The following is a 24,220-nucleotide window of genomic DNA, read 5'->3' as shown; positions in this document are numbered from 1 at the left end:
AACCACGGAGGAACGACCCTGGGATCTTACCAGTTTTCCCGGTGAGTGCTGCAAAGTACAGACAGTTAGCGGTTAGCTCCGTGAGTTAGCATTCCCTTGTGGTGTATTGCCACCGAGTTGAAGCATGAGTTCACATGTTTTTCACGTTCTGATGAAAGGAAAAGCAGCGCACGTGCGCGTTTATAATGCGCGTGTGCGCGTGCGTGTTTATGCCGCGCATGTGCGGGTGAGTGTTTATGCATAGAGAAAAGAGTGTGCCTGTTATTTTCATTGTACAAATGAAAAGAGACATTAAGTTGAGTGTAATAACTTATTAAATTTCTAAATTGTTTTATGTAGTGCAGTGTTGTTGCACTCAGGCACAGAATATTACAAGACTACATTATTTTACTTTCTTAATCCGATGTGGGTATTTACTGTTATTTACATTATTTACATGTGGATTTTTTGCTTTCATGATTTTATTTGCTTTACAAGAAAAACAGTGACATTAACATTTTATATGTTAACCCTGTAATGCAGCAGTTAATTCGTAATGAGTTAGAAAAGTTACATTACACACTGAAATGTATCATACTTGGAGAGATATAAACTGTACAGTTAAGAACAAGAAGTGAATGGATTTAACTAAGCCCTGTTGTGCTATGCAGGCTGGGTTTTTTGGATACCCTGGATTCTGGATTCTCTCCTTAATTGGAGATGGCGAGCCAACCGTGTGAACATCTGGATTTGGACTGAAGAGAAGGATTTGGACTGAAGAGGACTTTCTTTTTTTGCATTCATCGTCCTGTCGGAGTGGTAGGACTAAAAAGAAAAACTCGGAGATAAAAAGGGAAAACCTTTTTCTTTTTCCGTTGGGAAACAAAACATTTTATTTCATTTTATTTTTTTTAAAAGGGTGCACCCAATTTAAAGAGACTACAATTGAAAAAAACAAACTGAAGGCCGTCCAAATTTGTAAAACTGTTATTTTTTCATATATGTTAATACACTTACTTCACAAAAAATTACCTGTGTGTTTTCCTCTTACTAAAATGATGTCTTACTGTTTTTTCCCTCATCATCACTCTTACGAATCTAGAACATTCTGGTCCAGTGTCAGGTTACTTTGATCTGTGCAGTTAAGATTATGTTGTTGAACATGGTTTTATACTGTATCTATTGATGCAATGTTTGGCTTGAAGCAATAAAAATGTTGTATTAACATAATTTTTTGTGTGTTGAATGATTGGTAGTGAAGACGATTGGTAGGACTAAAAAAAACTGAGTTGATAGAACTCAACTTGCAGATAACACTACAAAATCTGAGTTTGTAGAACTCAAAATCTATATGTCAAACTCATAAAACAAAGTTGATAGAACTCAGAACTTAAAGGTGAAACTCAAAAACCTAAGTTGGTAGAACTCAAAATTTCTATGTAACACTCCAAAAACCTAAGTTGGCAGAACTCAAAAATCTTTGTAAACTCAACCACAGTGAATTTAAGTAAGGAAAACTCAAAAAACCAAATGCATCACGTTGCCTAGAAAATGTAAGTTCTGTCAACCTCTATTTTTTTTTCAGTGTAGGTATGGTGTTCTTTGGATGCAACTCAACATTCTCTCTCCTCCAAACACGACGAGTAGAGTTTTTACCAAAAAGTTCTATTTTGGTTTCATCTGAACATATGATATTCTCCCAGTCATCGTCTGGATCATCCAAATGCTCTCTAGCAAACTTGAGACGGGCCTTGACATGTACTGGCTTAAGCAGGGGGACACGTCTGGCCCTGCAGGATTTGAGTCCCTGGCGGCATAGTGTGTTACTGATGGTAGCCTTTGTTACTTTGGTCCCAGCTCTCTGCAGGTCATTCACTAGGTCCCCCCGTGTGGTTCTGGGATTTTTACTCACCGTTCTTGTGATCATTTTGACCCCACGGGGTGAGATCTTGCGTGGAGCCCCAGATCGAGGAAGATTATCAGTAGTCTTGTATGTTTTCCATTTTCTAATAATTGATCCCACAGTTGATTTCTTCACACCAAACTGTTTACCTATTGCAGATTCAGACTTCCCAGCCTGGTGCAGGTCTATAATTTTGTTTCGGGTGTCCTTTGACAGCTCTCTAGTTTTGGCCATGGTGGACTTTAGAGTGTGACTGTTTGAGGTTGTGGACAGGTGTCTTTTATACTGATAACGGGTTCAAACAGGTGCCATTAATGAAAGTAACGAGTGGAGGACAGAGGAGCCTCTTACAGAAGAAGTTACAGGTCTGTGAGAGCCAGAAATCTTGCTTGTTTGTAACTGACCAAATACTTATTTTCCACCATATTTTGCAAATAAATTCTTTAAAAATCAGACAATGTGATTTTCTGGATTTTTTTTTTCTCATTTTGTCTCTCATAGTTGAGGTATATCTATAATGAAAATTACCGGCCTCTCTCATCTTTTTGAGTGGGAGAACTTGCACTATTGGTGGCTGACTAAATACTTTTTTGCCCCACTGTATATAATCTCACAGATTCCTCTTCATGTATTAATTACCGGTGTAGCAATTCTAAAAAATTTGCAAGTGTAATTTAACCTTCATTGTATTTGTTTTAGTCACTCCAGTACAGACATGCTTTTCAGTTTCACCTTACTAGGACTACCTTGCCACTAGAGCTTTGTCTGTTTTCCCTTGGGTCAAGTCTGTGTTTTTTTGTTTGCTTTTTGAAATATCTTTCGCTCCAGCACCTTATGGGCATGAAAGGTTCATTATCTCCTCATACACATACATTTTGGTTTAGATCCTGATTTGAATTTTCTGTGCTTGCAGTTGTACCACACCTTACTGCAGATAGGTTTTTTTTTAAGAGTTATAGCTTACTGCTGTCAGTATTTGTGATTGATATGCAATTAGAATTTCAATTTGAGAGAGGGAGATGGTTGATAGAGCAGATTGATGGCTCTGGCCATAAACCTATCCTGCTCTTATGTTTATTATTATTACGGTGATATAAAAATTTTTTAGAGCGTTACTTTTTTTAAATTCTGTTTTCTTTGCTTTTACTTCGCAACTCAAGGAAAAATTACTAATACAAGTTATGGCTTAATTTTTACAGGTATGGCATAAGATGTTCACACAATATTAATGCAGTCATTCAAAGTCATTCATTTATTCAGCTTTGTTTTTTCATAGACGCTTACCCATGTCAACATGACAAGTGACAGCAAATCATGCTATGTCGCCTTTCAGTCATAGAATGCTTATTAAGATCGCTCAGGGTGAGAACAATGTCATGCTTTTTACATCACTACTGTAATGTAGTTCTAAACACTGAAATTTTAAACAGATGAAAACAATTTATCTCATCATGCTAATCTGCGCAGTACCTGATGAAAGCAGCCATTTTTAAATTAAGGTCCTGTTTTATATTTTTGCTAAGAAATTTACAATTTTCCCAAAACAAGGGGTGGTAGTGTTTGTTGCAAGCCTTTGCTTGTACTTTTAAGTTTTCTAGTAAAACCAAAAGCGTTTTTAGTTTTTTTTGAGAGCGTGGTCTCACATGCGAACAGAGTGTTGGATGGAAGACTGGCAGGCCGATGATTGAAATTAGAGGAGATCCTGGCTGAGATTAGGGGAAGCAATTCCTGATGAAAGCTTAAAACAGCTTTAAGGGAGACAATGATATTGTAACAAGATAAAGGATATCCAATATAGCTCTAGGAGTGAAACACAGAGATGATAAATTATTGCCAATCAAGCAATGGGACTAAACACGTTGAAAAATCCAGGTATATCACTTGGATTGACACTAAGTTGAGGAATGATCAGCAGCCAGCTTCTTCTATGCCTCAGCATGGGATCAAATATAGAAGTTCAGATGTGCGAAAGTAATAAGCCCAGTACCACCCTCCAGGTAGCTGCAGCTTCCAGAGAAGACCAGGCAAACACCCACAAACACTGAGAAATCATAACACTTACCCTACACAGACTCCTACATCTATGTGTCCTCTTCTTCCTAATAGATATAACTTCTTCTACTCAATGTGGTTATTGCTAATGACTGTTGCGGTGCAGCATGATGCACAGCTCCCCTCCTTTGTCCATCAGATATACGAATTGTGTATTCGTAATGGACTGCAGAGCAAAATGCATAATTGACCAAAAATCGGACGAACCAAATAGGAAGTCAGACTCGTGAAAAGAAAAGCAGAATCATTAGATTTCAAAATAAGAGCTGGTGCACATATGGGTCCTTCAAGCATAGAGTGAAGAGTGCTGTACGGAAACGGATTGCAGTCCATGATTGAGCAGACCTGTGAAGGTCAATCATCAATTGAGGTTGTTATATGCTAAAATTACCATCTATAATGAATCAGCCTAAATTACGTTTGCAAGCCTTCCTTATGATTTTTTAACAAGCTCATTTAATAATTCTCCTATTTTTACCTTGACATCCTTTTATATTAACATGGGTGGGACAGTCCACTCGCCCTACCCACAATGTGGTTTGGGATGGCACTTAATGTGGGGGACCCTCCGTGTAAATGTGCAAATGTGGGATTAGTGCTCAGGGTTAGTGCTTAGGGGCTGGGTTGGGATTGGGCCTACTACTTACCTGCATGGACCTTCGTCCTTGCCAAAAAAATATCTACCTTTCTGTGTGATGACAAACCCACTTCAAGTGTTTTACCGCCACCTAAAGGGCTGGAGTGAGAAATGTTGTTTCTAAAATATTGCAAATGTAATTAATTGTCTAGCCTTAATCCCAACCACAATGAAACCAATTCAGTTAAGAAGTTGCATAGTTTTCATATTAAGTTTACCTAAATAAAGGATAAAAAATAAAACATTTGAAAGAAAGCTCCCTCATGCCAAGACCTGAAGTATGCACTGAGATACTTTGCAGCCAATTGCGAAGCTGCTGGGATGAGGATCAGCTCCCGCAAATCTGACTCCATGGTTCTTGACCAGATAAAGGTGGGTTGTCCCCTTCAGGTTGAACAGGGTTCCCTGCTTCAAATGGAGTAGTTCAAATATTTTGGGGTCCTTCCCACAAGTGAGGAAAGAATGGAGTGGAAGATTTATAGACAGATCAGTGCTACAGCTACTATAACACAGACTCCGAACCAGTATGTTGTTGTGAAGAGAGAGCTGAGCAAAAAGACAAAGACACTGATTTTACATTCCTACCCTCAACCTGTCACATGACCATAAAAACAAGAAACCTGATACAAACAGCTGAAATTAGCTTTCTCTGCAGAGTGATCGGACACTCCCTTAGAGATGGGGTGCGGAGCTGGGTCATCAGGAAGAGGCTTGGAGTAAAGCCATTTCTCTCTATCATCTGGAAGAGTCAGCTAAGGTGATAGAGAACTTTTTCCAATTTCCCCAGGATGCCTCACTCTGGAGATATTCCAGGCACGTCCCACCAGGAAGAGGCCCAGAGAACATATCATGATACGCTGGAGGGACTATGTCTCCAAGTTGACCTGGGAGCACTTTGAACATTCCCCAGCAGAGCTGCAGGAGATATCTGGAAAGAGAAAAGTCTGGAAGTCTGGACTGAGACTGCTGCCCCATTGAACCAGTCTTAGATAAAGCAAAAGTGGATGAGTATGAGTACGGTGATAAAAAAAATTAAATCAAATCAAAAACCAAAAAACATTAAGAACATTGTGTATGGCCAGGAATACAAAGCAGAGAAAGCTTAACAGTTAATGGCTAGAAAAAAATAAAGCAGTGTGCTCGTGCTCTAAAAAGGTTGCAAGTACTCGATTCCATCCCCAAAGCCTACACTCTGGGATCCTGAGCAAATCCCTTAACCCCACACTGCTCCCCAGGTGCCACACAATGGCAAGTGGTGGTTGTGTGGTTAGAGCATTGAGCTTGGATCCCAGAAGTTCTGAGTTCAAGCCCCACTCCCACAGACTGCCACTCTGGCTCCCTGAGCAAGACCCTTAACCACATACTGCTCTGCGGACACCACTGCCCACTGCTGCCCAAAGGGATGGGTTAAATTCCGAGAGTGAGTTTCATTGCTTTGTACTTGTGACAGTGTAATTCAAATATATTTTACAATTATTCTGTAAAACATAACTATATGCTTCTTTTTCTAAATGTATATGCTTCTTTTTCTAAATGTACCATATTTAGTAAAACAATCCATTCAATCCATTTGAAAGTGGCACTGCTTAATCTTCCCCATATGCCTACTTTGTAAAACAAAAACATTTTCCTCAAATATCAAAAGGCATACTAGTACCTTGAAAAAAATATTTATATAACTGCAAACAACTATTGTTTTGAAACATTAATGTTTTTAGATTTTTATAATTGTAGTGGAGCCTGGTAAAACCTTTTTTGTGTGCCAAAATCTGATGTGCAGTCAATATGGCTAAGTTTGAAGTGGACAACAAAGGGAGTGGATGTGCAGTGGGCTATAACATCTGAATCTTAACTCAAACCCCAAAAGACTGTTTGTGGCTTCAGACCCTGGCAATCAATTTCTATTCAAGTGAGGAACTGCCTTTTTATTAAACAGTTCTCAAAGTATCCTTTCAGATGAAAAAAACCCTTCATACATATAATTTTATTCCTTTATGGATATTTGAATAATGTTTTTAAATTTTTGTTTAAATTTCAACAACTACAGCGACTATTTGCTTAAAAGCAGCCTGTCGTACATCATAAGTATGGCAGGCTTTGAATAGATTTCCTTTTAACGCCTCATTAACATGCCTTTTTCTGCCAACTGGTTTTCTGTACAAGCAGTTGGGCAAACATTTTCAAATGATAAGTGCACTGCTAATGTACAATTAAATTGGCAGTATCTAATCAGTAAACCTATATTCCATAGTAGAGGGTAAAGTTTTTGTAAAGGATGCTACTATTTATACACTATATTGCCAAAAGTATTTGCTCACCCATCCAAATTATTGGAATCAGGTGTTCCAATCACTTCCATGGCCACAGGTGTATAAATTCAAGCACCTAGGCATGCAGACTGTTTTTACAAACATTTGTGAAAGAATGGGTCGCTCTCAGGAGCTCAGTGAATTCCAGCGTGGAACTGTGATAGGATGCCACCTGTGCAACAAATCCAGTCGTGAAATTTCCTCGCTCCTAAATATTCCACAGTCAACTGTCAGCTGTATTATAAGAAAATGGAAGTGTTTGGGAACGACAGCAACTCAGCCACGAAGTGGTAGGCCACGTAAACTGACGGAGCGGGGTCAGCGGATGCTGACGCGCATAGTGCGAAGAGGTCGCCAACTTTCTGCAGAGTCAATCACTACAGACCTCCAAACTTCATGTGGCCTTCAGATTAGCTCAAGAACAGTGCGCAGAGAGCTTCATGGAATGGGTTTCCATGGTCGAGCAGCTGCATCCAAGCCATACATCACCAAGTGCAATGCAAAGCGTCGGATGCGGTGGTGTAAAGCACGCCGCCACTGGACTCTAGAGCAGTGGAGACGCGTTCTCTGGAGTGACGAATCGCGCTTCTCCATCTGGCAATCTGATGGACGGGTCTGGGTTTGGCGGTTGCCAGGAGAACGGTACTTGTCTGACTGCATTGTGCCAAGTGTAAAGTTTGGTGGAGGGGGGATTATGCTGTGGGGTTGTTTTTCAGGAGCTGGGCTTGGCCCCTTAGTTCCAGTGAAAGGAACTCTGAATGCTTCAGCATACCAAGACATTTTGGACAATTCCATGCTCCCAACTTTGTGGGAACAGTTTGGAGCTGGCCCCTTCCTCTTCCAACATGACTTTGCACCAGTGCACAAAGCAAGGTCCATAAAGACATGGATGACAGAGTCTGGTGTGGATGAACTTGACTGGCCTGCACAGAGTCCTGACCTCAACCCGATAGAACACCTTTGGGATGAATTAGAGCGGAGACTGAGAGCCAGGCCTTCTCGTCCAACATCAGTGTGCGACCTCACAAATGCGCTTCTGGAAGAATGGTCAAAAATTCCCATAAACACACTCCTAAACCTTGTGGACAGCCTTCCCAGAAGAGTTGAAGCTGTTCTAGCTGCAAAGGGTGGACCGACGTCATATTGAACCCTATGGATTAGGAACGGGATGTCACTTAAGCTCATATGTGAGTCAAGGCAGGTGAGCAAATACTTTTGGCAATATAGTGTATATCAGCAGCTAAAGTGTAACAAATTATCATCCAGGTTACTCTTTAAAAAACCATTTTAATAAGGCCATTGAAAAAAAAACATAGAAAGCCTGAAATATTACATGTATAGCTTTATTGTAGAGTAAGATGCATAAAAGTTAGTTAAAATATATGATGTCAATTAAAGATAATTAACACATTAGTTTTAAAGAAATCAAAATCATATACGCAACCCTCCACTATTATTGGAACCCCTGGTTAAAGATGCATTATGTATGTTTTATTTGAAGTGATAAATAGTTTTTAATGACTCTTGGATACTACAAGACCAGTATTTGCTATAGATCTAGAAAATGTGTGTTTTGAATACAAAACCCTGAGCATTTTATTGCAGGATCTTTAGTTTAGCCTGTCTGATTTAAATGTATAATTTTTGTCGGATCTCTTGCTCTTTTCCATATGTTTTAAACTTGTTAAATATTTGTTTTTACTGTTTTTATTTGTAGGACTGGGCTGCTCAGTGGCACAGTGGGTAGCACTGCTGCCTTGCAGTGAGAAGGTTGTGAGTTTGATTCCTGGCCTTGGGTCTTTCTGCATGGAGTTTGCATGTTCTCCTTCAGCATGTGTGGGGTACACATTAGCTGTTTTCTTTGTTTAAGTGATCTACTAAGTTACAGGATTCCTTAATGGAATTTTCAATGTGAGATTATACCACTGCATTATTAAATTCAATATAAAAAAAAAATGAAAGAAAAAAAAAAACAATCTGCGCTGGTCATCCCTCCTTGAGTGCTCATTCTTTCAACCTGTGCCAACTACATCAACTGACAATCAACATAAGTCAGCTCACCTTGTCTTCTGGCCTTATAAGTCTCCATGGATTACCCAGTTAGCGCCCGTCTTCGATTTCAGCTGCTGCATCCTCCAAGGACCCGGTCTACCTGAAGTGGGTCATTCGAGGTCCATGAAAATAAGGAGGACGGAAGAGATTTGGTTGTGGATTTAAACAGGTACAGCTTTCTCAGGCTTTCACCGCCCATACGCTCTGTTGCCTAGCAACCCTTACAGCTGACACAAAAATCTGACAAAGAATGGATACTGAACTTCTCACCACTGCTCTGGGTGATAATTACATTTTTAGGGAGTTTCAGTAGCAGTGATGTCATCAAGAATATCAGATCTATAGTCCGCACACTGCACAGATATTGGAATCTGAGCTTAAATTTCAGCCAAATCCATTTACACAGGGACAGATAAACCTTTCGATAAACCAAACATTACCTGCCGCATATCTGGCTCAATAACCATTTAAAAAATGATTTTCATTTATTTCAGATGGAACTGATCACATACTTGTAATATAATAAACTGCACTGTTCAGTGTTATTTCTCTTTGTCCTCTGAGCATGGAGCAGCCGGCTTGCTTGGACTCGCAATAATTAATGAGATATCCAAGGCTATGTAGGATACACCGGACCTGTCCTTCAAAATGGGCAAAAAGAAGCCTGCATATGTTGGCCACATAACGAGGAGTCTTCCAATCCGAACAGGCCACGGTGCTGCGCTATGACGTAATCAGCAGATGAATCTGGCCTTCGAAGGACGCAGACGCTGAATTCAAACTCAGCAAATGCTAGTTGGAAAAAAAAAAGAGGAGGTAATTGAAGAAGACAGAATAAATAAAACTGAAAGTAAATGTTACAGTATACAAAAATCAATGAATGCTAAGAGAATAGAAGTGACAAAAGTAGCATGACTTGATCAAGATTTGATCATACTGGGTTTAACAAAACATTTTTTTATATATTATGTAAAGAAATTAAAACAGTTGAATGTGTAAAAAACAAACATCTAGCTAAAAACAACAAATTGCAGAGGATATGTTATTACATTATTGCATTAGGAAATACAATGATGAAAGAATGAGATTGAAACAAAAAATAAGAAATATAGGAAAGGAATGGCATCATGAAGGTTTAATAGTAGTCATGCCTGATCACGTCTTCTTTTGTTCCTGGATTTTACCTTGCACTTAATGGATTCCCTCATCAGGTTTCTGATGTTCTGGATGATGGCCCTGTTTCTGATCACTGACTACTTATTGCCTCTAGTCTCAGCCCTTAGGATCAGTTTGCCTAAATCTGCCTCGAAGGTTCTGAGCACACGTCCATTCTCTGACTATCGATTTAAGCCAGATTTTTGGATCTGTTTGCACATTCTGTCAGTGACTGTTGCTGTGAAGAGAGCAAGCCTGTCTCGCCTACTGTGAGCACTCTGAGGAACTAAAACAAAGGATTCACGTTTTTTCACCAGAGTCCTGAGAAGTGGTTTCTGTTCCTGTAGCTGATGGAATGCTGTTATCTAAAGTATTAAAGTTTAATAAATCTTTTCAATGCTCAAAACCATCTCTGGCTCAGTTTTCTAGTCCTTAGTATGTCCAGTAATAACACATTTATCTTAGGTGCCAATATTTATTTAGAGTCATAACATGTAAATGGAGCAGAATAAATATTCATACATAAACAATATTGTTTTTCTGCCTACAACATTAGGAATAATGTAAACTGTCAGATTTTAATTAACTTTTTTATGGTGTTTGAGTTCTCCAATCTTATCCTTCTTTATCTAAAACATTTGTTTATATGAACACTATTCTAATATATATTGCCTGTAAGGCAGATCTGTCTTGTAGATAAAATGTTGGGATGCTTAATTTCATTGTGATGGCAGTGTGCATTTCTAAAGGCTTGCAGCCATTATTACCTCATCTTTAATATATCAACGCTGTTTAGATGAAATGTAAAAAATGCACCATACTGTATATAGCCATATATATTTTCAGTTTTGAAAATAAAATGTTATCACATCTGTTCTTTTTTATCATTATTGCTTTTTTAAGGAATTAGGTAGTAAAAAGCTGTTTAATAAATAAACTCTAGCTTTCTGTAAGAATGCTACACCAAGGCTTTTTTTGCATCTGGAGCTGTGATGGTCCAAATAGCTTTGTGCTCTAACACTCCTAAAGATAAAAGATTAAACAGCCGTAAGTTGAAGATTTGGCATAAATGTGTGAGAATATATATGCTTTTGTTATTTTGCAATATACCAGGTGCTAACAAAAAAGTCAACAGTCTGAATCCATGCAGAGGATATTGTGGGTTTTTTTAAATGCAGAGGAGGCAAATGTCAAGTGCAAAGGCTGTGAAATTTCAGATAATAGAGGAGGCTCTGAGATGCATGAGGTAGTCAGAGTTTGGTCAGAGTGTTCTCTGTGTTTTAATGCCACCAGCCGCTGCGTACAGCTTTTAAAAGATGGGTCTTGATTTTAAAAAGACCTAACAATGAGACAAAGATTAATCATATACTGAGAGAAAAGAGTTGCCCTGTGACAATCACAACCTATTTACCCTTTACACAGCTGTGGGAGGAATCCTGTAGGATTTTGTGCCAGCTGGGGTGGGCGTAATCTGAGCTGTCAGAGCATCACCGGTGATGTTAGGTTCATCATTTGACCAAACCATGACGACCAACTCTGGCATAGATATAAATAGGTTTCAATCTTGTTGATGAGAGAAAGCCATCTGTAAATGCAGACTGTAATGTATGTTGTAGATTGATTATTTCACAAGATGTGAATGGACTGGTAATGAAGAAGGAGTTAATTAACATTTGGGATTTTTATTTCTATTTAGCTACATCCTAAGCATAATCATTTCATTTATAGCACCACAAAAATAAAACTCTAATCATCTGTGTAATTTTGTGTTTCTTTTCTAACTTTAGAACCCTAATGAAAAAATGGCAACAGCCAAAACCAAGCACCATAGTGATCCTGTTGCTTTTGTTTAACTCTTTGATTTTCAAGGTCTTTCATGTCAGTGACAGATAATTAATCAGTTTTGCTGATCATTTTGTTCAGCACAGGTTGAATCTAATAAAGAAAAATTAAAGTGGATGTAAAATGACTCATCTTAAATAAGCTTTATAATTTTTTGTTTACAAAAGTAAATCTGAGTTGAAAAAACATTCTTAAAAGCTTGCGTTTTATGATAGTGGAAAACGTGACTTTTTTTCCCCAAGCTTAAAGATGTTTTGCTTCCTATCCAGGAAGCCTTTTAAATTCAAAATGTCAGAATTAACATTGAGTTCAAAGCTTTATAGAGTGGACCAAAAACAAAGCCTTGTTTTGACCTAGAAAACATGCAAATTGAACTGAAAGACAGGGCTGTCCATTAGGAATGTGGTGTTGACTCCCCATTCCTAAGTCTTCAAACTTGGAAACAAAGTCCAGTGGATTGGGTTTTTTTTCTAGCTTTTTTGGAATGATTATGATATGAATGACTGAGAATCTTCACCAGCAAATGTCTTATATATATATATATATATATATATATATATATATATATATATATATATATATATATAATCAGAATCATGCAGGTTAAGCACATTTAAATAGTCTTTCATGCTTTGAGGTGGGTGTTGAGATTAAGGAGCATTGCAAAATTTAAAAATGTCTTGTTCCTTCATTTTACCTGTTGACCTATATTAACAGTATTATTTCAAGCATGCTAATTTATGAACGTTTCTCAATTAACAACGCAAGTATGGACTCCCCAAGTATGTTCCTATGTTCTTGACAAGAACACAAGAAAGTGTTGACTCTGGGAGAATGGGAGCACTCAGCATAAATATGGGTCAATTGGAACAGAAGCGTACTTGTGACGTCACCACATGCTCGGCTCATCTGGAGCTGCATTTCCCCTCCTGTAATTAATAGCATCTAGATAATAACATTTCTATAATAATTCTTACTTTTTTCATTTAGTCAGGGAATAATAATTAAGACAGTCGGATAAACACAAATCAAATTAACATTTTTGCAAATAAAAATAAAAAAAATCGGCATCAGAGCCAGCTGTACTTCACTATGCAGAGAGAGGGCTGCTGCAGATGGGCAAACATTAGCCCTGGCTGCCGTTAGACTCGGAGATCTGCTGATTCCCGCGGTCCCCTCATAATCAGAACTTTTTTTGAATTTTGTAGTAAATCAGTAAATGGGCCATATAGTGATGCTTAAAAGTAAAATGTTCTCGCCTTGAATGATCTTAAAACATATTTAATAGAACAACAGCAACAGAAAACTTTTAACCTAATACTCTGAGCTCTGTGAGCGTTCTCCTGGAAGCTGCTGCTGCGGTGCATGCTGGGGCAGTTGTCAATCCCGAGAACGGACAAGTCTGCTCTAATGCATGCTCATTAATGAGGGAGGGGCTTTGTTCTCTGTTTTTTTTTGTTCTTGTGAATTGGAACAGTACTATGGCTGAGGCTGGTGACGTTTTTCGAATACGCAAGCACATGAGAACGCACAAGTACACATATTGAGAAAAGGCCTATGCCTCATATTAGCTTGTCATAACATTTTCCTAAACCTTCTTTATTTATTTCTCTAACACCTACATGGTGGGCCTTTTTTGTACTACTTGTGTTACCGGGGTAGAGTTAACACAAGAGAAGATTTTGTTAAATAAAGTTAAAAAAAGCTTTTTCAAGTTTTTTCAATATTTTTAGGCCCCTAGAGAAAAATCAAACATACAATTTCTGTCAGTAAACAGTGTGCACCTAAAAAGCATGGCATTTGCTTACATTTTGTAAACAGCAATTGGTGTGTGTTTTTCCCCTCCAGGTAGTTGGAGAGTGGCGTTTCAGCAAGATCCACTGTGACATCTTTGTCACCCTTGATGTGATGATGTGTACAGCAAGCATCCTCAATCTCTGTGCAATCAGCATTGATCGGTAAGTTTGATGTAGTAGAATGCTAAGGCATGGTCACTCATTACCAATCATGGAAATCAATGAAAGTATTTTGTTTCTGAATAACAAAAAAAAATACACCTCTCAGTGTATGACTCTCCACGCCATTATGGGCCGGATCTATCAAAGGTTTGCGTGTATTAAAACGTGAGCTATTTCACTGCGCACGCTAAAAAATGTACAAACTGATCTATCAACAGCGTGCTAAAAGCATTTGGTCTTTAAAACGTGCTAAATAGCGCCTCTGATCCATTTAGTACTTTTTCTGCAATGAATATGCAATATGGGGCGTTTACACGCTAAAGTGCGTCTTGTGGGAGGAGAACATGTAAATATATTAATTTAGCACTCGCAAAGTGATTTATCAAACTTGAACGCAATTTTGCTAACGGTATCTGACTCTATATTTAACACGTTTCAAAAGAAGGTGCAAATGGTCTGTATGCGTAATTGCGCACACATGGCAGCGGTTATTGTCGCAAGAAGGAGACATGGAAATGAAGCAAGGAGACGCAGAGAACGCATTTTTTCACTCCGTGTGAATATTTTTGCAATGAATGAGGAAACGATCATCAAAACATATAGTTTATCCAGCATTGCCATTTTGGAGCTGTTGGGGGAACTCCGAATGGATTTGGAGCCAGGCACAAGAGGACCCACGCAATACCAGATATCACGAAACTCCTTGCAACATTGCACTTTTTTGTATCTGGGTCATTCCAGCGTACGGTTGCAGCGAAAGCTGGGATCTCCCAATCTCGTTTTTCAGAAGTGCTGTCCGACGGGGTCGGGGTTCTCCCCCTGCGCCTGTGGAGCAACGTGCCAAATGCTGCGGGGATCTCATCCACAGTCACAGGCCAATACAAAACACCTGTTTTTTTTTTTTTTTTTTTTTTTTTACTGCAGCACATACCACCTTAGGGAATAAAGGTTGCCAATTTATAAATATATATATATATATATATATATATATATATATATATATATATATTTACTTATTTATTTTTTTTGTTGGGGGTCACTGTAAGATTTAAATTTCTTAATGCACTAGTTTGTACAGACTACAAACTACTTTGCCGCAAACCACAAAACGCGCAAAACCATCATTTAAATAGGGCGTCTCCAACAGTTTTGCACCTTCCACCAGTTACGCAATCACTCTTGTTAAATCACCCGCAAACCATGGTTCAGCCCCTCGCGCAAAATTCCAGTTTGCGAGCGCAAATTACTGCACGCAAAATTGGATCTTGATAAATCCGGCCCTATGTCTATTTACAGATTAAATGGCCTGTTCAGACATCAATTTCACGAGGTGCACAATCTGGAAATGAAACATCCTTTTTAATGAGGGACCACCAGATGTCCTACAGACATAGACATGAATAGACCCATTAAAAAAATGCATTTGCCCCTTTAATGAGAGTATATGCTTGTAAAAATTGTTAAGGCAGGTATGTGAGAGTATCTAACAGTTAATCGAAATGCATTTTTAGAAATGCCCTCTTATTTTATATTTTCAATCAAAACCAAATGAACCTATTGTGCAAATGTAAGACCTGCGCCAGTGTGTACGACTCACCCGCAAGTAAATGACTACTGCACAAGAAAGGAAAAAAACTAAAAAAAAACTCTCAAACAATGGAATCTATGGGAAAACGTATTAATTACATTTTACAGTTTATGCTTATATTTTACTGTTAAAACTTTTGAACAACAGCTTCTGTCAATTTATTAGGAGATTATGTTAAAGGGGGACGCCGTTTTTTTTTTTTTTATTGGGCCCTTGATTTCACGTTATTACATCATATTCTACTCACCCATATGAGTTTAGTGTCATTTGGAGCTGTTCTGAAGATATTCGGGTTTTTTTTATATCCAAGTAACATCAAATGACACAAAACTAATATGGGTGAGTAGAACATGATGTCATAACGTAAAATTAAGGGCCCAATGTAAAAAAAAAAAAAGGAGGTTCCCCTTTAAGTAGCCTAATGGGAATCCAGCAGCCTAATAAAGTTGTCACATTGGCTGTTTTGAATGACTAAAGAAAAATATGAGTACATATTTTGTGTACATATACAATATTGGATAAATCATTAATTATTTCATACACCAGGCCTAATCTTCTGGAACAAAGAACTGCAAGAACTTTTATTCTGAATTAATTCTTATTATTAGTCTGTACTGCAACCTCAGATCACAGCAAACAAACTGTTACATGGAGCATCAACCACGACAAACGGGTGCACCTTCAAAATGCAGTGAAAAATTGATGAGCACTTTTAACCTTCTTCTCCAATTGTGAACTGACTGAATACATAATTATTAGAAAAAACTATTCATTTGGACTGGATATTATAATTAAACATTAGGGAAAGTAATTGCCTTTTCTTCCTGTTTGATTATTTATTTATGCACCAGGACTGGAATTTGATGCACTGGATAATTTAGGAAATTTTGTCCAGTTTGATTATTAACTTATTTATAAATGCATATTGACCTGTGATTGAATGTATTTATCTGAGAACATATATTTAGTCTAATATTAAAATATTAATTAACCTATTTAATTGTGGGATTAAAGAGCAGATGATTCAAGATTTGATTTAGTTTGTTTTTGTTAAATTGGCTATAACCTGTTTTCCCATGTAATCTGTAAGGCTGGTGTAGCGTATCTGTAATATCACCTACGAGGGTGATAACATACCTTCAACTCTCCCAAATTTATCTCTTTTCCCAGGCCACAACAACATCCAAAGTAATCTTCTACTTTTTCAGAATTTTTTTATTGTTTCTTGCTGGACAGTTGGATTGGACATGGAAATAAATTAGCTTCTTTTGCTCACTGCTTCTCTACAGAGTGAAGGTTTTAGATGTACATGGTGCATGTAGAATGTGCATTTTAACTTTACCTTGCTACAAACCAAAGTCTGTTTATTCCATGTGGCATATTGTGTCCTGAAATAGTCCTATAGGATTGCTAAAACTGACAGTCTGGCAAAGTCCTGAAGAACCTGTGCAAAAGAAAAATGATAAACACAAAATAGTAAAAATAGTTGATGATCTTACATCCTGGACCTTTTGCTTCTGTTTGAGTTTTCATTTATTGGGTGCTCTAGATTACTTTGTTTTGTTCTGTGTTGTGTAGATTTAGATCATTTTTTTATTCTTAGTTTTGCTCTTACTGGTTATCTCTTTTTTTTATTTTTGGTATTATTTATTCCTTGGTGTAGTTTTAGTTATAGTTATTCTTTCTCTTATATTTAGGTTGTGTTTTCCATGAGTTATCTCCAGTCCCACTTCTTATCCTCTAGTATCCTTGGCCATAGTACCTTTTTTGTAATCAATAGTTTATTCCCATTTAGGCTTATTTAAGTTATTTATTCATTATTTTGATCCTGTTCCCTGTTTTTTCTCTGTTTCCCCTTAGTGTCCTTTCCTTGCCCTTAGCTCCTTCTAGTTACTCTGTCTACACCTGCTCCCTATCAGCCAATTAGTCCTCCCATTGTTTCTGTCTCCAATATATACATCTCCTGTTCAGTCACTCATTGCTGGCTCCTCTATTCCTCCCTAGTGGCTCCTGGTTTTTTGGTTCTTAAGTTTGTTGTTGATTAGTTCTGCAATATGGTTTTTATATTTTTATTTCTACATTAAATTTAGCAAGAAATCATCTCTGCCCCTTTCACTCTGCATTTGGGTCTACAACATACACTAACCATGACAGTTGAATACTTTGGAAATCTAAATAAACTTCACTGATAGAGTCTAATGGTGCATTCAGACCAGGTGTGGTGGACGCAATGATTTCCCTGAGCCCCGCAGGTTGTTCATTGCTCTGCATTTCAGATGGACTGTGTTTAGATCCTGGACCGCATCATCAAATAGGAGGAGTTTTAGCTGGATGAAGCTGAAAATCCAATAACCTTAAAAAAAAAAAAAAACTCAGCAAATAGACTGAGTGGTTATTGCTTCTTTAGTGCAGGTTTGTACAAATGACAAAAATAATTATAATTAAAAGATCATATGTACTGCTGTTTTTTCAGAGATATAAAAAATTATTTTTCAGGTCATCCAGATGTCAACTATCCCCCAATCAAACTGAATTTAATCAAAATTATCTAGCCTTTTTTTCAGTGCTACTTTATTTGTGCAGGTAAAAAAAAAAGTATGTGCTGATTCAGTTTTTAAGATAATTTTAGTTAGAGCTGCGCTCATTTCCTGATATAAAGTTATGCATAACATCACATGTCATTCCCGTGCTGCTATTGAATATAACAGTGGGCATGTTTACCTTATTTAGTGGCTGGAAGGATTGTTTAATTGCACGAGGGTGAGTCAATATCTTACATGTCATTCTTGGTTGCGGAACAGTCATTTACTTTGACAGACATATCACTTTTGGCCACTTCTGCTCTTCTTAATGGCCAGTGTAAAGCCAATAGACCAGGGTTTCTTCACCTTGGTCCTCAGGGACCACATGTTTTAGATGTGTCTGTACTCAAGCACAACTGAAATGATTGCATTACTTTCTGATCACACCAAACCAAAAGTCTGCATATTTGCATCATATATATTCAAAGCTCTGAACTTCCATATCAATGCATTTTTTGCACCATATTTTTCTCTCCTACACTGCTTACATTTAGGGTTAGGCGTACATTTGATGACTGCTACATTTTAAGAAATGGAAATGTCATGAAAGCTGTACAAAATGAAATTTAATTAAATTTTGTATAAACTCTGTGTATGCAAATTGACAAGAAAAGTTGTCAAAGTCTAAGGGCCGGATTTATCAAGATCCAATTTTGCGTGCAGTAATTTGCGCTCGCAAACTGGAATTTTGCGCGAGGGGCTGAACCATGGTTTGCGGGTGATTTAACAAGAGCGATTGCGTAACTAGTGGCAGGTGCAAAACTGTTGGAGACACCCTATTTAAATGATGGTTTTGAGCGTTTTGTGGTTTGCGGCAAAGTAGTTTGTAGTTTGTGCAAACTAGTGCATTAAGAAATTTTAATCTTACAGTGACCCTCCCACCCGCTCCAAAAAAAGAAATGTATGTATGTATATATATATATATATATATATATATATATATATATATATATATATATATATAAACTTTGGCAACTTTGGCTCCCAAAGGTGGTATGTGGCTGAATTTCTACTTCACTGCAGTAAAAAAAAAAAAAAAACAGGTGTTTTGTATTGGCCTGTAGAAAAATGCACATACCAAATGGCTCACAAGAAGTGACTGTTGATAAGATGACTGCGCGTATGCATCCCCGCAGCATTGGCATGTTGCTCCACAGGCGCAAGGCGGGAGGTCGGGGTTCTCTCCGGTAGGGTGTCAGTGCGACATGGCATTTAGAACGTCGGACAGCACTTTTCAAAAACTAGATTGGGAGATCCCAGCTCTCGCTGCAACCGTACGCTTGAATGACCCAGATGCAAAAAAGTGCAACGTTGCAAGGAGTTTTGTGATATCTGGTATTGCGTGGGTCCTCCTTGTGGCTGGCTCCAAATCCATTCGGAGTTCCCCCAACAGCTCCAAAATGGCAATGCTGGATAAACGATATGTTTTGATGAACGTTTCCTCGTTCATTCCAAAAATACTCACACGGAGTGAAAAAATGCGTTCTCTGCGTCTCCTTGCTTCATTTCGATGTCTCCATCTTGCGACAATATCCGCTGCCATGTGTGCGCAATTACGCATACAGACCATTTGCACCTTCTTTTGAAACGTGTTAAATATAGAGTCAGATACCGTTAGCAAAATTGCTTTCAGGTTTGATAAATCACTTTGCCAGCGCTAAATTAATATATTTTTGTACACACAATACACACACAATACACTTTTGTGTGTAAACGCCCAATATTGAATATTCATTGCAGAAAAAGTACTAAATGGATAAGAGGCGCTATTTAGCACGTTTTAAAGACCAAATCCTTTTAGCACGCTGTTGATAGATCAGTTTGTAAATTTTTTAGCGTGCGCAGTGAAATAGCTCACGTTTTAATACACGCAAACCTTTGATAGATCCGGCCCTAAGAGTTAAAGCTCCATCTCACAGTGCACTCTGCCAGACATTTCCAGCAAACCCTCACAATACATTTGGGCCTACCATATCTGACTGACATCTTTCCCTACCATCGCAGCCAACTTACCACCAGGTAGTGGTCGATAGAGAGCTCTGCCCCTCTCTTCACCCGATTGTCCAAGACATGTGGCCACAGGTTCAAATGAAACAACAACAAAGTCGATCATTGAACTATAGCCTAGTTGACCCAGTTGATAACTTTAAACAATTTACTTAGCACGATTTGCTCCTCCTGAATGAGCATGTAGGGACAGTAGACATTTAAATCAGCTTTAATCCTAGCCTGAACCGATCTCAACATTTCTTTTGAGACACTCAGGGGATGTAGCTATAATTATTTGTAATAAACAAAAGCAAACTGCTGTATCAAGTGAACAACTGGAAATTTACCCCATAATTCTTATTCCTACAGTATAAATAGTTAAAACTTATGGTTAAATTTGGACTGTTTTTATCTATAAAGCTGAAGTCTGATACCCTTAAGAAAAGTGAGGTAATTAAATTGTAAAGTTTTGCTAAATTGTTTCTTACATGTCATTCGAAAAAAGTTTAAAAAGTTGAAAGGCAAACCACTGGACTTTTTCAATTCAAAATGCCTATGCCTCTGAAAGGGGGGTCGTTAGCGTCATTGTTGGCCTGGTTGACCAGGTTAGATGTCTTGGTTCTCTGCATGGCGATAAGGATTGTGATAACAGCGGGAAAGGTCAAAGGCCAGTATCGGGTATTACGGGCTAACAAAGACCTCAGCAGCTCCCATTTTGTTGTGTTCTTCCAGTTCAATTAGCATGTTTTTTTAAGCCACAACAAGGCTTTGTTGGGCTACTCTACAAAGCTTGGAACTCAACGCTAATCCAGACATTTTGAATTGAAAAAGCTTCCTGGATTGTAAGCGAAAGTCCAGGGGTTTGTTATATTACCTTTTTTTTTTTTTTTTTTTTTTTTTTTTTTACATTTTTTTTACATTTTTTGGAATGGCCATGACCTGTCTAAGTTTAAGTGGAAGACTGATAATCTTCATCAGCATTATATACAAGTTCAATCAACTATTTCAACAGTACACATTCACTGAGTATTTTTAAACTAGACCCAGGGCCACCCTTTCAGTTTTTCAACACTTTCAAAAGATAAGGAAAAAAGACCTAAATTCACCTACCAACCACTTATGTGCTCTCTATCAAATCTAAACATCAGTGGACATCAGTATATGTATTTGTCCCATTTCACTGCTATGGTTTCAACATATTTATACCTCAGGCAATGTTGCAAATCTTTCCTTCAAAATCTTCCCTAAAAAGAAACTTTTGATCCACTGACTTATATCAACACACAGCTCACACAGGAATACAGCCCAATATGGGCAGGACTTGGGCAGGTGTGTGGAGTGGGTGATCAGCCCAGCATCAGTGCAGAGATCATTACAATCACTGTTTTATAAATTCCACCTGCAAAGTCAGAGGAGTGTCATTTGTTTTGTGTGTCATCTTAGACTAGCATTCATTAATACGGATGCCCATTTCCCAGCTAAGAAAACTGCAAGGTGTGATGTTGTTTTACACTAGGTGCTGCAAGTTTATTGTATTGCCGATTTTAGTTGCTACTGCATTACAATTAAAACATCACACCATCTTGTCCAGAATAAGAGCTTCATAGCAGTCATTGAAATCCAATGTGCTTCTACTCTACCACCGTCGCATTCAGCAAATTATTGAGTTAATTTTGATTTAATTAGTTCAATTACTTTATTGTTTATCCTTTGCCTAGCTAGTTGATATTATGAAAGGAAGACTCTTCCTCTCATTTGATTGCTCAATGTCAATGTCCATCACAGATTTAATAACCCAGTCAGGGAAAAAATGGATGTGGTTATCTTAATGCCTCAATACTGAGCCGGACCAACTTATCTTACTGTGTATATTAGCAAAACATGGCCTTAAGACAATCAGGACAATAATCTGTTTTTTTTTTTTTTTTCACTTAAACATAAAGAAATGCCTACTATAGATCGAAAAGTGTTGGTATTGATTTTAAAACCTTAACATTTACTACCCTTCCTGCAAGTCAATAAGATTTTGAACTTTGAATTCTTATTAAATAATTTTTATACAGGTGAACTTAATTTAGAACTTAACAATTAATATATTGAATTTTACATTCAATTTGGTACTCTAGATTTCAGTAAGTGCTCTGAGCGGAAAAAAAAGAAAAATATGAAAGTATATATTTTTTTCTCGATGAATGTTGCCATTCAAACTTCCTCTGCTATGTCAGGATATTTTTATCACAAACAGCGGTGTTTGTAAGCTGTAACATAAACACATTGTAATAGAATAGGAGGGATTTATTTGTACTTTCAGAGATAAAGATCCATCTAGAAGCTACAAAGTACAACAGGTGATGGTGATAGTTGTCATGGACAGTTGTTGTTTATCATATTTGACCAGATATGTACTTAAATATAATTATTAGCTAATAATCAGCCTTAAAATCAGTAAAACCTAAGACAACGCTGTGTTTAAATCCCTTCTAACAACAACAACACCTGATGTATTGATGCAAATGATCTCATTTATGATTGCTAATTAATTAAAGCAGAACACAAGCTACAGGATGCAACAACCTGTTCATTTCGAGTTGGCCAATTTAATAACAAATCAGTGTGAAGTAATTTTGTAGTGCTGAGTTCCTGAAAATGTGCTACAGTACCAAATGCGAGACATCCCACATAATTTCCTTTTATAAATTTGTGTTCTGCTTAATTTTACATACTTTTCTGCTTGATTGCATTTTTAAATCAACATGCAGAAAAGAGTCTAAGATGGTCCCACATGGAAACCAGTCCAGCTCTTAATAAAGGCATTGAATAAGAATGCAGGATGACTGTTGCGTTTGTAGAAAAATCTGGTTGATTTAAATAATGTCATGGCGGATTTCCTTTTGTGCATTCTTGCATCCACATTTAGATGTTGATACCATTTCACTCGATTGTGGAAACTTGTTTCGTATATGTGAATACAAATAAGAGAGAGAAATATTATGAGATAATATGGCTGCCTTTTTAGGCTTAAGTAGATTTCTTTGTCTACCCATATTACACTGAAATGTAAGCCCCAAAATAATGTGTTTGCTCTTATCTGTCTAGCAGCTCTGAGTAGCAGTGAAAGTTATATCCAGAAAGACTGATTGTTGCTGAACTTTCTGTGAATGCCAACATAAAAAGGATGACCACACCACTAGCAGAGGCATTGCTCTCTAAGAAGAACCAATCTCTAATTTCCAAACAAAAGATGAAACTGCTTTAATGTAGGAGTTGATAACAACACACAAATAGAAACTGTTATTCATGATAAGACTAAGTATTTTGTTGGTGGTATTTATCTTTTTCCCACTGCTGTGGCAATAGCTTTAAAGCAAATGTATGACTTTCTACTCAACTCCTAAACTAACAACTTCAGAAAAAAAAGACAATTAAATATTTTATAATTTTATACACATCAAAACATATTACCAATAAGTTATTTATCGTCTTTAAGCAAAGAAATACAATATTACTAATATTACCTTTTCCATTTTAGATCTGGATAGAGCATACTGATAGATGAAAAAGTTCTTTATCTTAAATGCAAAATGTTGATATATTTTTCTACAATCTTGATATAATAACTACTCTAATTTGCTGCGTCAGCTAAAGGCATGTTTTACAGTTTCAATACTCCATTTAACATTAATCTATTACTTAATTAGTTGATGATTATTTCAATAATCGATTAATCACAATTGTCTGATTAATTGTTTCAGCCCTCCTGTCAACTGATTTAATTTCTCATAAATCTTTAGGACCATAGCTTTCATTCACCGGCAAAGGAAACTGCATTATGTTTTCACTAAAGATAGACAATGTGCAATCTGGATATTTTCATCATCATTCAGAAGCAAGAGCTGTATGCATGTTATAGTCACAATGGTGCAAATACAATAAGTTGTTATCAAAAAATGGAAAATAAAAGGGGCCTACATTTTTTTTCATAAGCATATCTTTTACTTTAACAGCTAAGCTAACAGACAGAATTTAGTACAGGTATAAGAGTTATGGAGACAAATTTCATGCGAGATTAAAGGTTGAGAAAACATTTAAAAGAAATGGCAAAGCAAAATTAAACAAAAATACTGACATTGTTTTTTCCTACGCTATTTTTTTTTCTGCCCAGACACAACTTCTT

The 24,220-nt window shown here is 37.3% G+C and overlaps 1 protein-coding gene across 1 annotated transcript in view; it reads left to right on the top strand.

Annotated features, from left to right (window-relative positions):
• Nucleotides 1–24,220, top strand: part of drd2a (dopamine receptor D2a) — a 102,554-nt gene that overhangs the window by 56,397 nt on the left and 21,937 nt on the right. Inside the window, exon 3 of the mRNA XM_038298621.1 lies at nt 13,778–13,887. Coding sequence (XP_038154549.1) covers nt 13,778–13,887 — 110 coding nt within the window. The remainder of the gene's footprint in view (nt 1–13,777; nt 13,888–24,220) is intronic.

The sequence above is a fragment of the Cyprinodon tularosa genome, unplaced genomic scaffold (assembly GCF_016077235.1).
Source record: "Cyprinodon tularosa strain WSP-4 unplaced genomic scaffold, ASM1607723v1 ctg41, whole genome shotgun sequence".
NCBI lineage: Eukaryota > Metazoa > Chordata > Actinopteri > Cyprinodontiformes > Cyprinodontidae > Cyprinodon > Cyprinodon tularosa.
This window is presented reverse-complemented; position numbering and strand designations above follow the sequence as displayed.